This window comes from Oryctolagus cuniculus, chromosome 8, assembly GCF_051225735.1.
Source record: "Oryctolagus cuniculus isolate XC-2025 breed Fujian yellow rabbit chromosome 8, ASM5122573v1, whole genome shotgun sequence".
In the NCBI taxonomy this organism is placed as follows: domain Eukaryota; kingdom Metazoa; phylum Chordata; class Mammalia; order Lagomorpha; family Leporidae; genus Oryctolagus; species Oryctolagus cuniculus.
The window spans coordinates 73,638,477-73,655,029 of record NC_142874.1 but is presented as its reverse complement, the minus strand read 5'-3'; the positions used below and the strand labels follow the sequence as shown (position 1 = coordinate 73,655,029).

The following is a 16,553-nucleotide window of genomic DNA, read 5'->3' as shown; positions in this document are numbered from 1 at the left end:
TTCTTTCTCCTGCACAGAGACAAAGAAAAGGTACATGCAGAGAGCTGATTAAATCGTGCAGCCCCAGGCTGCTAGTGGTTTGGACACAGTGGTAGTGAGTGATGTGGAGAGAAAAAGTTGAATTCTGGGCATAATTAGAATTTAGCCAGTAGGAGTGGGAAGGGAAAGAGACAAAGTTCTCAAGTATGCCTCCAAGTTCTATTAGACTTTGTAACTGGAAGAAATGAAATTTCCTTTTATTGAAACAGTGAAGACAGAGTGCAGAAAATCTGAAACAGATGAGTTTTTTCTTTCTTCTTTCTTCCTTCCTTTCTCCTTCCTTCCCTCTTTTCTTCTTTTCTTTTGACTCATATGGAATGTCTTTTAGACATCCTCAGTGTATGTGTTGACTAAGTAGATTAAAACAAGTATAAGCCTTTTGCTAACACTTTTTTAATTAAAGATTTATTTATTTGAAAGGCAGAGTTACAGAAGGGCAGAGGCAGAGAGAGAGAGAGGTCTTCCATCCACTGGTTCATTCCCCAAATGGCCGCAATGGCCAGAGCTGGACCAATCTGAAGCCAGGAGCCAGGAGCTTCTTCCGGGTCTCCCACAAGGGTGCAGGGGCCCAAGGACTCGGGCCATCTTCTACTGCTTTCTCAGGACATAGCAGAGAGCTGGATCAGAAGTGGAGCAGCTGGGACTTGAACTGGTGCCCATATGGGATGCCAACACTGCAGGTGGTGGCTTTACCCACTATGCAACAGCACTGGCCCCACTAAACACTTTACTTTACAAGTGTTACCTCATTTAATCCTCACCTTAACACAGTAAGGAAGTTGCTGTTACTCTCTGATCCTCAAGTAAGTTAAATACAATGATCAGCTTATTTCTTAAAAAATCATGTACAAATTACTCATCATTGTCAGAAGCATTTTATTATAGACATGTGAGTGTACGTTTAAAATGAAAATTTATTTAAATATATTAAAATAGATTTGGATCTATTCTAGAATTTTTGTTTGTTTAATATACTAATCTTCCAAAGGTACAGAGCTATCTGATTTTGTATTCATGGGGGCTGCCCCTTGACCTTTCAATTCAAAATTGAAATAAATATAAATAGTGACTCCAAAGGGCAAAGAGCTAAGAACAAAGGAGGTGGTCAGGCAGAGGAAAATCTCATTGGAAAAGAATTGTCATGAAAGGCCCTTATGTGTGTGGTTTGGTTTTTTTGCTTGGTTGACTGGCTGTTTGTTGCTGTTGTTGACTACTGTAAGTTGAAGAAAAAAGATCAAGGAACTCTGAGGATTTAAACAGTTCTCCAGAATGCAAAGAAAAACAACATCCAGATCAGTAAAAACTAATGATAAATGATGTATTTAGGGGCAGCAGCAGGTTAAGCCACTGCTATAACTTCCGCATCTCATATCAGAAGAGTATTTGTTTGGGTCCTGGCTGCTCTGCTTCTGATCCAGCTCTCTGCCATGAATTCTGGGAGGCAGAGTCAATGGCCCAAGTGCTTAGGTCCCTGCTATCCGTGTTGGGAGTTCCAGGTTCCTGGGTTAGGCCTGGCCCAGCTCTGTCTGTTGCAGGCATTTGAGGAGTGAACCAGCAGATGGAAGATATCTCTCTCCTTCTCTTTCTCTCTCTCTCTCTGTCATTCTGCCTTTCAAGTAGATGAAAATAATTAAATAAAAAAATGTACAAGTGATGTTGCAGGCATTTGAGGAGTGAACCAGCAGATGGAAGATATCTCTCTCCTTCTCTTTCTCTCTCTCTCTGTCATTCTGCCTTTCAAGTAGATGAAAATAATTAAATAAAAAAATGTACAAGTGATGTAGCTCATAAAATAAAGAAGGCACTAAGCTATGGCAACTGTACAGGAGACACTTTTAAGTCAAAAAGGGCAATTAATATATTCTTACAAAATCAATAAAAATTCCAAAAAAATTCAACTTTGCTAGAAACTAGGATGCACCAACATGTGGCTTATAATTGTTAACTGTCAATGAATTAGGCAACCAAATCTATGCAGACATCACATCTGCAATAGTCCTCTGTCATTTTTCTTTTGTTGATTTTTAAATGTTATGCTTAACTGCTCTAATACTGAGTTAAAATATAGGTGAGTGAAAACAACAAGAAGCCTGAAGATCTGGTGTGTAGTCAACCACAAATGGGACAGGTACAATTTAGACAAGGAGGTAAAAATATAAATTGGGGAGTGAACCAGCAAATGGGAGGTCTCTCTCTCTCTCTCTCTCTCTCTCTTTCTCTCTCTTTGCTTCTCCTTCTCTCTCTGTGTAGCGTGGACTTTCAAATAAACAAATCTTAAAAGAGAGAGAGAGAGAAAGGCTTATTCTGAGTGGGAAAATGCTCAGAACATGTCTGAGTCCTGGTTCCAGGGAGCCAAAGACCAAGTATGAGGACAAAAGACAAGTGTCAATAATTGTGAAATATTTGAGAGTTTCCCATCCATGCAAACTAACAAGTTAGCTTATCACTATCTCATGGATGCCTGCAGAAGAGATGAGAGTTTATGTCAAAACCAAGGACTTTATTTCTCAGAGCAACAGTATTAGATTAACAGCATTTGCTGATAGATTGGGCTAGTTCCTCAAGCCATGTTCCCACAGTGAGTTGCAAAGAGAGCCAGATGACATTTGCAGCATAGAAGGTTATGGTACTGGGGAGAAGCCTTGAACTTAGGGACACTGGATATTTTATACTGGACAGTAAATATGTCAGCTCTTGCTGCACAGAGAGATTCTTTGAAGACTATAAGCGATTGTACTCCTTAGTCTGGAAGGAAACGTTGCTTTTTATCTTCCAAGTTTGTTTATTTTATAAACCATTTTCGAAAAGGTAGTCCTGAGCAAAGACTGAGCAAAGTAACAGGGCTCAAAAGACATGGCAAGTTGTCCCCAACACTGCTAGCCCTGGAAGTCCCCTGTGGAGAAGAGGATGGTGACTTGGAAGAAGAAAGCTACACTACAACACTTGTCCCAGTATCATTTTTTGAAAATTACCATCTTATACCTTGGAAAACAATACCATAGAATCCAGTATACCTATCCAAATCTGGAGAATCAGAAAAAAAGGGTCCTTAATGAAAAACAAAAACCATTTCTGAAAGAAATCTACAATGTCAGGTAAGAGTGAAGTAGTATTTTCAAAAAAAATTTGGAAAGAAAAGTATAAGTAAATAAATTTGTATCCAGCTAAGCTGTCTTATCTGTTCTAAATACATAAGAAACTTTAGCAAAAAAACTACAGGTGAATATTGAAATAGATCCAAATATGTATCTGAAACTTAATCAAAGGTAAAAACAAGTATATGAAAGTGTTACGAAATACACATGGTCTGACTGAGTGAAAGTAATTTTTAAAAATTGGAAGAAAAAAAAAGACAGTAGACATGCTGCCCAAGTTGTAGACAGGAGCCAAAGGGCATTCACGGGGTGGGGAATCTTTTCTGCCAAGAGACATTTGGATATTTGTAGCCTGATTCATGCCCCATACAAAATGATCAACTTAAAATGAGCCTGCAATACATTTATTGAATTTTGAGTCCCACTTACAGTTGCCTTGTAATGTAGCTGATTGCGTTCCTGGAAGTCCAGAGTAAATGATTTTGCAGACCTTATAAAGCCCACAGGCTAGATGTTCCCTACCCCTAAAACAAACCAAAGCCTAGAAGTCTAGGTACAAAAAAGAAGGAAAAAAGAAAAAAGACTAACACAATTTTACAGAAAGGCAACTACTAGGACAAAATATAAGCTTTCCTAAAAATAAAACTAATACTAAAAATGAACAATGAACACAGACCAAGAAAGAAACACCGATATTTAGTATTAATATTGAATAAGATACTACTGAGACCAAACATACTGGTTATATCAACAAATGAAAATTGGCTTAACTATTTAATGAACAGCATTTTCAGTATGCTTTACAAAGCAAAATCCAAATCTATGACAAATAAAAGAGACACCAAAACAAGTGGTTCAGAGAGGCTAAAAAGAAGAGATTGGGTTAAGGTAGGTACTCCTATAACAACCAAATGCAAATAACAACAAAGCAGGAGGTGAGATCAGCAAGGTGAAATTCAGGAGCAAAACATGAAATGAAAGAAATTTAATCCTAATTGGAAGTAAATACACAGATTCTCACTAATAAAATAATTCCTAAGGGACCAGCATCGTGGTGCAATTGGTTGTACTACCTCTTGGGATACCAGCATCTAATATTTGAGTACTGGCTGCTCTGCTTGTCATCCAGATTCCTGCTAATGTGCCTGGGAAGACAGCAGAAGATGGCACAAGTACTTGCACTGCTGACACCCATGTCGGAGACCCTGATGGAGTTCCTAGCTTCTGGCTTCATTCTGGTCCAGATTTGGCTGCTATGGCCATTTAATGAGTGAACTACTGGAAAAAATCTCTTTTTATCTGTCTCCTCTCTCTGCTGATTTGCTTTTCAAGTAAATCAATAGCAAAAAATAAAATACAGTAAAATGATTCTTAATTTATCTTGATTTCTTCAATAATAAGTAGAAAAGCATGGTATCAACAAGATATAAAGCACATACAAGATATTTCAGGGAAAAAAAAGGAAGAGAGTATAAGTTTAATACTTTCCTTTAGCCAAAGCCCTGTTAAATCCCCCAAAATGGATTTTTTAAGGCTACATTTTTTTAAACTTATTTTTGTTTTTGTATTTGTTTGAAAGGCAGAGTTACAGAGACGAAGAGACAGAAAGAGAGGACTTCTATGCACTGGTTCACTCTCCAAATGGCTACAACAACTGGGCCTGAGCCAGGCAGAAACCAGGGGCCTAGAACTCCTTCGAGCTCTCCCTGGTGGGTGGGAGGGGCCCAAGGACTTTGACCATCTTCCACTGCTTTCCCAGGTGCACTAGCAGGGAGCAGCTTCCCATTGGAAATGGAGCTGCCAGGACTAGAACCGCTGCCCATATGGGATGCTGGCATTGTAAGAGAAAGGTTAACCAAATGTGCCACGTTGCTGGCCCCCCATAATGGATTTTTTTAAATCTAAAGATTAAAAGTTCAGATGCGATAGTAAAGAAAGTATTGGAAAAAAGTTGTATGAGGAGAAACCATTTAGAAGGTAGAGGATAGAAATTTTAGAAATGAGTATAGGGAGAAAAGTGACTGACTGCAGGTAGGTCATTTCATTTGGTGAGAGAAAAATCTTCAAAGCTAACAAAGCGAAGTAAAGAACAAGTTTTAACTCGATTGAAAAATAGCACTTATTTTTAGGAAGAAAATTTTGAACAGAGTGGAGTACTGCTTTCAATGATGAGTAATATTTGGTGTCATAATAATGTATAAAACTGACTCTTCACTCTTGGAATGAAGGGAAATTGGTCTACATCATGATTGAAAACATTAAGAAATGCTTTTTAACAACCTTACATTTGTTTTATACTTTTACTCAAAAGTTCCATTGTCAGGAATTTATCTTAAGGAAAGCAAAAAGTGAATGTGTCCAAAGTCTTAACGACAAGTACTATTATTCCCCAGAGAAGACTGAATTCTACCTAAATATTTCAAAGAATCAGTTAAGTAAATAGTGACACAGCAATGTAACTGGATTATGCATAGACAGACATTTACTTGGGAAAATGCTCATAATATATCTACTTGGAAGAACAATTTGTATCAAAGTCTTCTCACTAAGGTCCCATTTTTAAAGAAAAAAATAAAGCGAAGAAAGATGGGCATTTGGCCTAGTAGTTAAGATGCCAATTAAAATGACCATGTCCCACATGAGAGTGTCTGAGTTCCATTCCAAGGACTGGCTCCTAACTCCAGCTTCCTGCCAGTTGCAGACCTTGGCAAACAGCAGGTGTGACTCAAATAATTGAGACGCAGGTGAAAAACCTGGATTGACTTTTCTGGCCCTGGCCCAGCCCTGGCCTTTTGGGCATTTGGAGAATGGACCAGCAGATGGTGAGTGATCTGCCTAATCTCTCTCTCTCTCTCTCTCTCTCTCTCTTTGCTTCTGAAATAAATAAATTTAATTAATTAAAATATTAAAAAAGAAAGAGGCAAGGAGGATGAAAAGATGATGGGGCTGGCACTGTGGCGTAGCAGGTGAAGTCACCATCTGCAGTACTGGCACCCCATATGGGCACCGATTCAAGCCCTAACAGCTCCAATTCTGATCCAGATCTCTGCTATGGCCTGGGAAAACAGTGGAAGACCCAGAAGCAGCTCCTGGTTCCTGCTTTCGGATTGGTGCAGCTCCAACCCTTGTGGCCATCTGGGGAGTGAACCAGTGGATAGAAGACCTCTCTCGTTCTCTCTCTCTCTCTCTCTGCCTCTGCCTTTCTGTAACTCTCCTTTCCAATAAATAAATCTTTTTTTTTTTTTTTTTTGACAGGCAGAGTGGACAGTCAGAGAGAGAGACAGAGAGAAAGGTCTTCCTTTTGCCGTTGGTTCACCCTCCAATGGCTGCCGCGGCCGGCGCGCTGCGGCCGATGGCAGGAGCCAGGAGCCAGGTGCTTTTCCTAGTCTCCCATGGGGTGTAGGGCCCAAGCACCTGGGCCATCCTCCACTGCACTCCCTGGCCACAGCAGAGAGCTGGCCTGGAAGAGGTGCAACCGGGACAGAATCCGGCGCCCCGACCGGGACTAGAACCCGGTGTGCCGGCGCCGCTAGGCAGAGGATTAGCCTAGTGAGCCGCGGCACCGGCAATAAATAAATCTTTAAAAAAATATGGCAGAGGAGTAGGTGAATTTGTGGTGCTCATAAAATTACTCTGCTTAGAATAGGGGTTGAGCATCCCTCCAGGGTAAATTAGTCTCCACTTATGCATTCATTCAAAAAATATTTTTGAACACTTACCATGTGCCATTCAGTATGACTATGCAGGCCATTTTCTTATAAGAGCAACTAACAAATCAACAGGAAAGACACAGCTATATTTAAAATTAGCCCAGAACCACACACAGAAGTTCACTGTTCTATGTAACCTGTGACCTCTGAATTTTAGATACAAATGTGAAACAGCTTTCCAAGTTATACAAATACTCCACAAATATAAAGTTTGATTATGAAGAATAGCACTTCCAACAGTATCACATTCAAATATTAATAATATTGATCACATAGGGTGTGAAACTCATCTAAGCTTTGTTGCTAAAATGATAGTCCTTTAAAAAGTTCCTGGAGGACGGTGTTGTGGTGCAGTGGGTTAGCCCACTTTCTAGGGCACCGACATCCCATATGGGCACCAGTTTGAGTCCCAGCTGCTTAATTCCCATCCAGCTCCCTGCTAATGCTCCTGGGAAGGTAGCAGAGGATGGTCCAAGTGCTTGGGCCCCTGGACCCACACGGAGACATGGAACAATTTCTTGGCTCCTGGCTTCAGCCTAGCCCAGTCCCAGCCTTTGTAGCCAATTTTTTGGAGTAAATCAGCAGATGGGAAACCTCTCTGTCTCTGTTGCCCGACCCCTGCTGCAATACTATTTTTCAAATAAGTAAAATAAATATTTTAAAAAATATTTTCATGGAAAATGAAATTAAAAGTAAGGTTTATTTTGGTGCAAAGTTTTTTTGAAATCCATTCATAGATTTTCTTCATAATGCACTTTTTCACGAACTTTTAAAAGACCCCTTCATTTTTACAATGTCTCAATCTATTTACTGCTGCTGCAACAAAACCCACACACTGGGTGGTTTATAAGCCTTGACGTTTATTTGGTCCACTGTGGGAAGCAGGGCCCGGCCCCCACAACATGGCGCTGAGAGGGAGTGAACAAGTTCTACACAGCGGCTTCGGCTGCTCATCAACTCGACTAATGAGTTGCAGGAGCTGACCCAACCTCTGATTGGAAGAAAGCAGCGTGCTCAGCACGCAGGCAGCGGAGCACAGATTGGTGGAAGAGGACTATAAAAGGAGACTCAACTGCACTTTCTGGGACAACTACTGTCTCCGGGCTGGTGGAAAGTTCGGGGGTGGAAAGTTGGTGGAGAGTTTGCTGGGGAGCTCGTTATTTCGTTCTTCTCTTTACTTGTGCTTGCTTTACTGTAGGAAAAACCGACAGCAAGGGAATAACAGCGTCCGGTCCGGTGCCGCTCCTCCGCTCGCGGAGGAACGACAGTCCACGGTTCTGGAAACTGGGAAGTCCGCGAGTGTGATGCCAGGATCCACTCATAGCTGGGGAGGGACTTTTTGCTGTGTCATAAGGTGACGGAGAACAGCACATGACAAGACAGAGCAAGTGTGCCAGCTCCAGTCTCTCTTGCTTTTCTAACACTGCCACAAATACCAGCCTGGGTACCGTACCCCCAGGAGCTCATCTAATTCCAGTTACTTTCCACCTCCAAATACCAGCACATAAACTTTTGGGGACCACATTCAAAACATACATTTTACTTCCTTTTTGCACATCAGGGCACAGCCTACTCTTGTGTTCTAAAATAGGTAAGTGTGGCATAGCATAGAGAGAGATGGAAACAAAAGAGGCAAGTCACCAAAGGATTTGACTATTAAAACATTTTTATTTTGCTTTTTATTGAGCTAGTATTTTCTATGACAATGGAAAATGTCAATCTGGTGATATAAAGAAAATGAGTGCATTTATATGGCTAAAACAATGAAAATAATTGAGATAGAAAGCAGAAATGTCTCTGGTTTAGAAATATTTCTTGAAGGTAAAATGGAAAAAAATGATTTTCTAGTTGTGTTGGCGGTGATGTGGATTTAATAATTATAATCCTGTCTAGCACAGCATATTCCATTTCAGAATATGAAGTGATGGCTGGAGTTTCATGTCAGCATTAAAACTAGCAAGTGATACAAATTGCTAAAAGCAAGGAATAAAAATGTATTTCAAAGTCTCAGCATAACATGCTGACTCTTAAATAAACCGATGTTTGAACAAAGACAGATGCAGGACACCAAGTGGAAGTCTACAAGAGATAAAAACCTAATTCACTGAGCATATTAACTTTAAAATTTCAATTTAGATGAAAGAAGAGAGAAGATCCACACCAAAACCAAATTGAATTTTGCAAACCCCAGTCCCTTCATTTATTTCTCTCCTCCTTCCCACTGCCTTCATTTCCTCTCTTAGCATATTGGCATGACTTCCTGTCAGAGAAGCAGAGAAAGTTGTAAATTTGGTATTTCCAAATTGCCTTGAAAACCGGAATTTTGCTAATGTAATACCTTCCATCATGTCCATTGGCTTTGAACTGCCTTAAATTCAAGCCACAAAATCGGAATATATTGCCACAGAGAGTCTGTGTGCTTAATTACTGAGTTGGAGATGGCTTCAGCATAAACCCTGAAGCCTGCCGTAAAAAGAGAGCTACTCTTAGAGTTGCCACACACAAAAAGAACAGACTGGGCTGGCTGCATGTTGTCTGTGGCCTGCTGGTGGCTTCCCAAGGACCTACTGGCTAGCTCTAGGCCTCTGTTGCTTTTATCAAAGCCATTTCCACAGAGATAAAAGCTGGCCAAGTCCCAGGCTCCAGACGCACAAATTTCATGCTGGGAGGAAGTACCAGTCCTTCCCAGCGAAGTGATACGTTGATTTTTGGGAAGAGTCTACTTTGGTATTCTTCCCAGCAATATCCCTCAATACTTCGTAGCACACTGTGACAGCTTTACAAGCACGATGTATGAAAAACAGACAGAACAAAAGGTAGTCATGGATTACAGCTATCTGCGTGGACCTTCTGTGTATTGGAGACCTTAGAAAATGGAGCTGTGTTTATCCCAGAGGTGCTGTTTATGGGGAAAGGGCTTTTCTGATTATGTGCTTTATAGAGCCTGGCTGAAAGCATAGTTTTCCCCAAATCTCTTGTCTTAAATCTCTGTGAATTGATCTCTCCAGTAAAAGTGAATTTCATTTAATAGGCTACATATAAACACAGTGTTCAGAGGCTACTTTCTGTGTTTGAAAAGAGAACAAACTTAGGCTATTGGCAGAAATGCAATGTGGCTTTGATGTTTCTTAGTTTCAAGAAATGCAATTTCTGAAAAATTGAAAAATCTGTCCTGCAAATAAATAAATTAGTAAACTATATGAGAAAATTGTGATCGATGATGTTTCATGCATCATTAAAATGCATATTCAGCTCTTCAAATCAGATTTCGCTTCTGCTTAACAGAACAACATGAATCAACAGGAACAATCTCTGGGGATATCTGTATTTATGAAAAAGCCTGAACTTCTCTGCAATGTGGATAACAATGATATAAATTGCCCTTTATTCCACTTTTCCAGGGTCTTTTAATTGAGGGTCAGGTAGGAAAGGAATGAATAATAAAGAAGCCAAAAGAATTGTAAAAATGTTGATGATATCACTGAAGAGATCATTTGGCTTTCGCTCATTTCATACTTCTTTCTGCTCCAACTCAAACATCTGTCTGCCACCCCATAAACATCCCTACACTTCTCTCCCCTTTATGACCAAAAAAAAAAAAAAATGGAGCTGTAAGGGACTTGTAATAGCCAGCAGCTGCATGGCTGCCAAATACTGCATCTGGAAGGCAGTGTGTTATTCATATGGAAAAAAAAAAGCAAAGCAAAACTGCTGTTTAGTTTTTTAAGGTATACCAATGTTTTACATAAAGACATTTGAATGTGTGGAGAAAGACACAGAGCTCTGTGCGTGCAGCTGAAAGCCAGTATATTGTTACCAGAGATAATTAATAACTGATGGCATCTGAGGATGCTTCACACTAGGCTTCTTGACGGCCAACGAGTTTCACATCAGGACAAACTGGTTTCCTTCTGCAATGATCTGGACTTAGAGCTAAAATGAACCACAATAGCTATCTTTGCTACATTAAAATTGTAAATTTCTGAATGCATAGCCCCCCCCCCCCTTTTTTTAAAAAAAGAAAAGTGTACTTCTTTAAATGAAGGTTAGTACAGGGAAACATCTGCTTTGGAGAAATTAAAAGGAAAAACTGGCAGTAGGAGAGGACCTCACAGAAAGGATGACCCCAGCATCATAACGTGCTGAGTAGGGCTGCTTCTCCAGCAACAGGCTTCCAGACGAAGTTCAAGGGAAATAGAACAATTGTGAAATGTTGGATTGACTTTGAAGGGGCCCCTGCTGAGAACAAGTTGTTTCTTCCACTTCTTCACTATCCCTTAGAAAGGAAGTTGCTCTGTCAGCAATATCACCAATAAATGATCCTCGCAGACAAGGCAGTTTTACCCCTGCAGATTCTAAAGTGTTTCAGCGAGAAAGGAGTCTGTTCCAGAGACAACCAGGGGAAGATGATGACTCAGGGCCATCTGCTGCAGTCCTTTGCACTCTACCTTCTTTTCTCTTTCGCTTTCCCTGAGCCAAAGATGTGGACTGCAGCACTTGTCTCGTGTCCCGCCCTTCTTTTGGACCCCACTTATGGTACTCCGGAGATCAACCTGCAAATCATCCTCTGAACATTGTAGATTACTATCGAAAGATCCATCCATGTCTCATTCCCCACGAAATATGAACATTTGACCATTGGAGAAGAAAAACATATTAACCACTAAATTTTGTGTGATTAACATCATTGTAAACCCAGAGAATCTAAACATTCATAAGCATTGTTGTGGAGAAAAGGCAATAAATTAGGACTCAGGGAGCTTATATAAGGTCTGCACCATTCTCCACATGAAGAAAATGGCTTGTGGCTTTGTGTGTATATGGGGGGGGAGGGGTGAAGCTAAACCCTACTTCTTTGAGGAAACATTGTGTGCCTGCCTGCCTGCCTGCCTGCTTGCTTGCTTGTTTTTTCTTTTTGTCCCTCCTACCTCTCTCCTTGACTCTTTCCTTTTAAACTTGTAAAATTTTGCTGACTATGTACTTCTGTTACCAAAGGAGAATGTGGTGTCATCTTTCCTAGAAATCACTCAACATTGTATACTTTCTATGTTTCTTTAACACCTATAGCATCTTAGAGATTGTCAATATAATCCCTTAATCCTTAGCTTACTCCTGTGATGTGAATTTATATTTTACTGGAGCCAGAGCTGTGGCATAGCGGGTAAAGCCGCAACCTGCAGTGCTGGCATCCCATATGGGCACTGGTTCAAGTCTTGGCTGCTTCACTTCAAATCCAGCTTTCTGCTATGGCCTGGGAAAGCAGTAGAATATGGAGCAATTCCTTGGGCCCCTTCACCTGTGTGGGAGACCCCAAGGAAGCTCCTGGCTCCTGGCTTTGGATCGGCTCAGCTCCGGCCACTGCGGCCAATTGGGGAGTGAACCAGTAGATGAAAGACCTCTCTCTCTCTGCCTCTCCTTCTCTCTCTGTGTAACTCTGACTTTCAAATACATAATTTTTTTTTTAAAAATTGTATTTTACTTACATTTTAGAAAAATGTATATGAAATAGGTTTATGCTTGTTATAGACTCATTAAGTTCAGGGGAAAGATACTGCTGTGTGCTGAGTCTATCCCTTTAGGTAAGTAAAATCTCACCAAGGAGGTAAGGCATCCACACAGCAAAGGTTTAAAGGAATAGAAGTAGCACATAATAAAATAATACATTAAATATAGATCAAGGTTAAGGCACTTGTTATGGATACTTATAAACAGTTTAGAGGAATGAGAGAAATAAATATTTCTGTATTTATTCAAGTGTTTAATCTTCTCCCTGGCTAGCACATTTTAAACACTGTTGCTATACTAATCTATTGCCAATCCCCATTCAAAATCTTAATTGTTCCTCTTCTCCACAGGCATGATTTTGATATCAGAAGTATATATAGGCCTCTTTTAATGAAAAGATTTTTACACACCAAGAACCTGATCATCTGTCTCCAGAATCACATGGCCTGAGAATGCTAGTTTGAGAAATACTGACTTGAGAAATTTAAGTTATTTCTTGAAATTATCTTCCACTTAAAAGATACTGCAAAAAAGCTTTGTCTTTATAAACAGAGAAACATTGGTCTATAGAAAAAATCCTCAGCTGTTTAGTTTCTCACACCAGATGTCCACAGAGTCTCCTTAGTCTTTTGTATTTACACACCAGGTGCAGAAGCCAAAATGAACAGCCTGCTAATTTTAACCCAAGTGCTCAACTTCCCTACCATGACATTTCTTTCCTTCTTGTTTTGCTCTCTCTCCTAGTCTTCTCTAGGTAGAAGCTAGGGCAAACTTCTTTGTGCCTATTTGTTCATGTATTTAGGAATCCAGTAACATCAGCTTTGATCTCACAGAGCACATTATCTGTGCCTCTTATAGGAGGCAAAACCTTCTACTATATATAATCCTTAGAAATATGCAGTTTTTCACTTCTCAGCCACAGGATAGGGTCTGTATCTGATTTCGCTTCAGCAAGGAGCTAGCACAATATCTCATATACAGAAGACCCCAAATAAGAAGTCAAAACAGCAGCTCTAGGGGCCGGTGAATAGAATGAGGCTTGAGAAAAACCTTGAAGGCTTGATAGGATGTGGTGAGTGGCTGAGGAAGGAATATTCTGATAAGGCACCCAGTAAGCTTCTCACACTATGCCTGAGTTTAGGGTTAAACAAACCAAGAAAAAAAGATACAGCTCCTTTGCCACCTTACTGGTGAAATAGAGTTGCTTCCAGGAGAAATTTTGCATGATTAAAGAGAAACCATCCTAAGTACCAAAGCTTGTCAATGGAAAATTACCGAATATTTCAAAAATCAAATAACCTGCATTGCCTTCCACGATTCTTGCCCCTCCAACAGCAGAAAGGAAATGAGTTTAAAGATCTACACGGTTACCTATCACCTTTTCTTTATCTACTCTCCATGGCTCTATCATGATAGATAGGGTGTTATTACCTTTCAGAATCTTCAGACTGATTGGTGAACATTACCAGCTTCTTGTGGTGTTTCTCATTTTTGTTTACGAACTGTCCACATGGAATCTGTAAGAAAAAAATGTAAAGGATGGAGGGCTCAGATGTGTCTCAAGGGACGGTAACTATTTCAGTCACTGGAGGAGAAAAACACCTGTTAAATGCATTTTTCTTCAAAGACATTATTTTTACTCTGTCTTGTTTTCAGCCTGCCAGTTATGAGAAGACAGACCACAAAGTTGCCTTCTGCCTAGTTTCAATCAAAGGTAAAACTCAGGGTATAAACACAGTCATAGTACCCCAGTGAAGTAAGATTCTCATGACAGGGAGAAATTGCCCAGGAACAAGAAAAAGAAAGCTGGACATCTCAACATCCAAGGAAGAACCATTGTTGACGTTGTCAGACTGACTTGTTGGTACTTCAATTAGCCACAGTCCTGCAATGAGTACTCCACAGTGCCTAACAACCCAAGAGCACCAAGATTTTTCTTATTGGAACGCCATTCATCACAGCTTTTCTCCAACAGTTAGTGCTTATTTTCGCGATTTTCACAATAACGGGACAATTAAAAGAGGGAGAGATGAAAGAAATTGCTTAAGACCCCAAATTTTTGGTTTCCTATTTTTTTCCATGTAACAATAATTGCAACTTAAGTGCCAAACTGTGACCATCACACAAAGACAGCCTAGGATCTCATGAGGCTTATGGTAAAATCTTGAGATTGAAGAATTGTATGTGTTTTACAAGCCAAACAATTAACACATTTTAAATGCATTTAGAAACCACTAATTGCTGTGATCCCATTAGAAAATCTAGGCAGTTAAGTTTATGGAAAATATGAAGCCAGATTGTCTGAGTTTTATGAGTTTCTGTTAATTGTAAAAACAACTTTAAAACGTTTGTTTGTTAAAATGTTCCAAGAAGGATTCATTTCAGCTATTGGCAAGCTGTCTGTACATAGTGTGGGAGGGTGGCTTTTTTGTTTCATTTTGTTTTCAGCTTGTGACAGCTGTTTAAAAGTCATCTGTTACCACCATGGTAGCCAGTAACTAGATGAAAGCAAATTTCTTTCAGGACTGCTGCAGGAATTGGACCACCAACTAGAAAACTATCTTTTAACCAGACAAAATTGCAAAACTACCCAACTTCTTTATGTGGCACTCGAGATATTACCCAGTTCTGCAAAGACATTGGAGAGGAAGGCAAGTGAGGTGCTACCTGATGATAAAGGACTTGCAATTAGAGCCTGTCCTGTAATTTCTGGAAGATGAGGTTTTGAAAGGGAACTAATACATAGAATGTGTCTGTAGTAAGGTTTTAAAAATGTCTTCAATGATTTTATTGAATAGCATGTGAATAATAACACCAACATTCAGAAGAGCAGAAAGAATGTCCCAGAGATGACAAATGACTTAGATAATTAGTGGCTGACCTAGGATTAGGCGTCAAGCTGTGGAACTCCTCATTTGTGATGTTGTTCCTTCATTGAACATTATATAGATGAAATTTTTCAGTTGGAAATAAAATGAGATCTATTTTAATGCTTATATATTTTGAAAGTAACATACAACATTTTTGTATTACATGTGAAACCTCATAAAAATATATTTCTTAGGCAGTGATGTGTATTTTGGGATCCAAGGGTAGACAACCTCAAAGTGGCATGTGGAAAGGTAAGTTTCCAGACTTAAAATTCCATAATCTGAGATCTTAGCTCTGAAGTACAGAAAATGGACAGCTGGTATTGTCTCAAAGGCATCATTGTACCAAGCATTGCATCTCCTTTCTAAATAGCCTTTTCATAGGCTGGAGTTTTACGTTTGTTACTGTTCTATTCAAGAAATAAAAATTATCAACTAGTGATGATCAGAAAAGTCAATATTCCAGGCATAATTATAACTGCCAATGTTTTTTTCTATTTCTCCAGAATTCTTTTCATTTCCATAGAAAGAGGAGTTTTCACAGCCAAATAGTAATAAAGAAGCCAATCAGAAAAAAGACATTCAGAAATAAAAAACTTTCAAGTGGAAGCAAAGAAAATTAAGCTGAGCCTGAAAAGACAGGTGTTGTTAATACCAGTGACTCATGTTTTTCCAATCTTAGAGAAAATGAACAATTTCAAAAGTCTTGTAGGATGTATCAAACATTCATGTGCTCTCTGTGAGGTGGACATTAAATCACGAGATAAAGAATTCTGCTAAAGCTCTCTCCCATGTTATTTTTCACTGAGCAATATCATAGACTGACTCTAGTGGGGGAGTTCATTAACTTCCTGAATTTTTATGGGTTGATGGTGAGACAAGCAAGCAGGCAGTGGCAGAACACCTGATACAACAAGCCAGTTGTATCCCTGTAGATACCGTTCATTAATTTATTGTGTAGTATAATCCAAAACATTTTTACATTTCTAAGCATCTTGTTTGGAAAAGATCCTACATGGAGCAACCAAGTTAGACATAGAGTCCTGGAGGCTTTCATCAAAGCCAATTGTGTCTGAATTCTAACCAGTGGAAAGACAGAGCAGTTGACTCTCTTAACTTCTGCCTATTCAAGGTAGATTTCTCAGATACTTCATCCTGAAAGACTCAAAATACAGCTACCCAGGTTTGCATTGCTTTATGATAGTAGCAGTGTCTGCTTGCTGTGCTCTTATTTCTCAGCTTTTAGATGAAAAGCACCAGATATTCTCTTCTCTCATAACTCTGACATCTACCCTCTACTCTAAAGGGTGGTTTGAGAAGTCCTTGTTTTTCCC

At 39.6% G+C, this 16,553-nt stretch overlaps 1 protein-coding gene across 2 annotated transcripts in view; it reads right to left on the bottom strand.

Moving 5' to 3' along the window:
• Window positions 1-16,553, bottom strand: part of TNIP3 (TNFAIP3 interacting protein 3) — a 115,327-nt gene that overhangs the window by 85,361 nt on the left and 13,413 nt on the right. For both annotated transcript variants that reach the window (XM_051819818.3, XM_089302573.1), the window contains exon 2: window positions 13,781-13,866. In XM_051819818.3, the coding sequence (XP_051675778.2) occupies window positions 13,781-13,866 (86 nt within the window). The remainder of the gene's footprint in view (window positions 1-13,780; window positions 13,867-16,553) is intronic.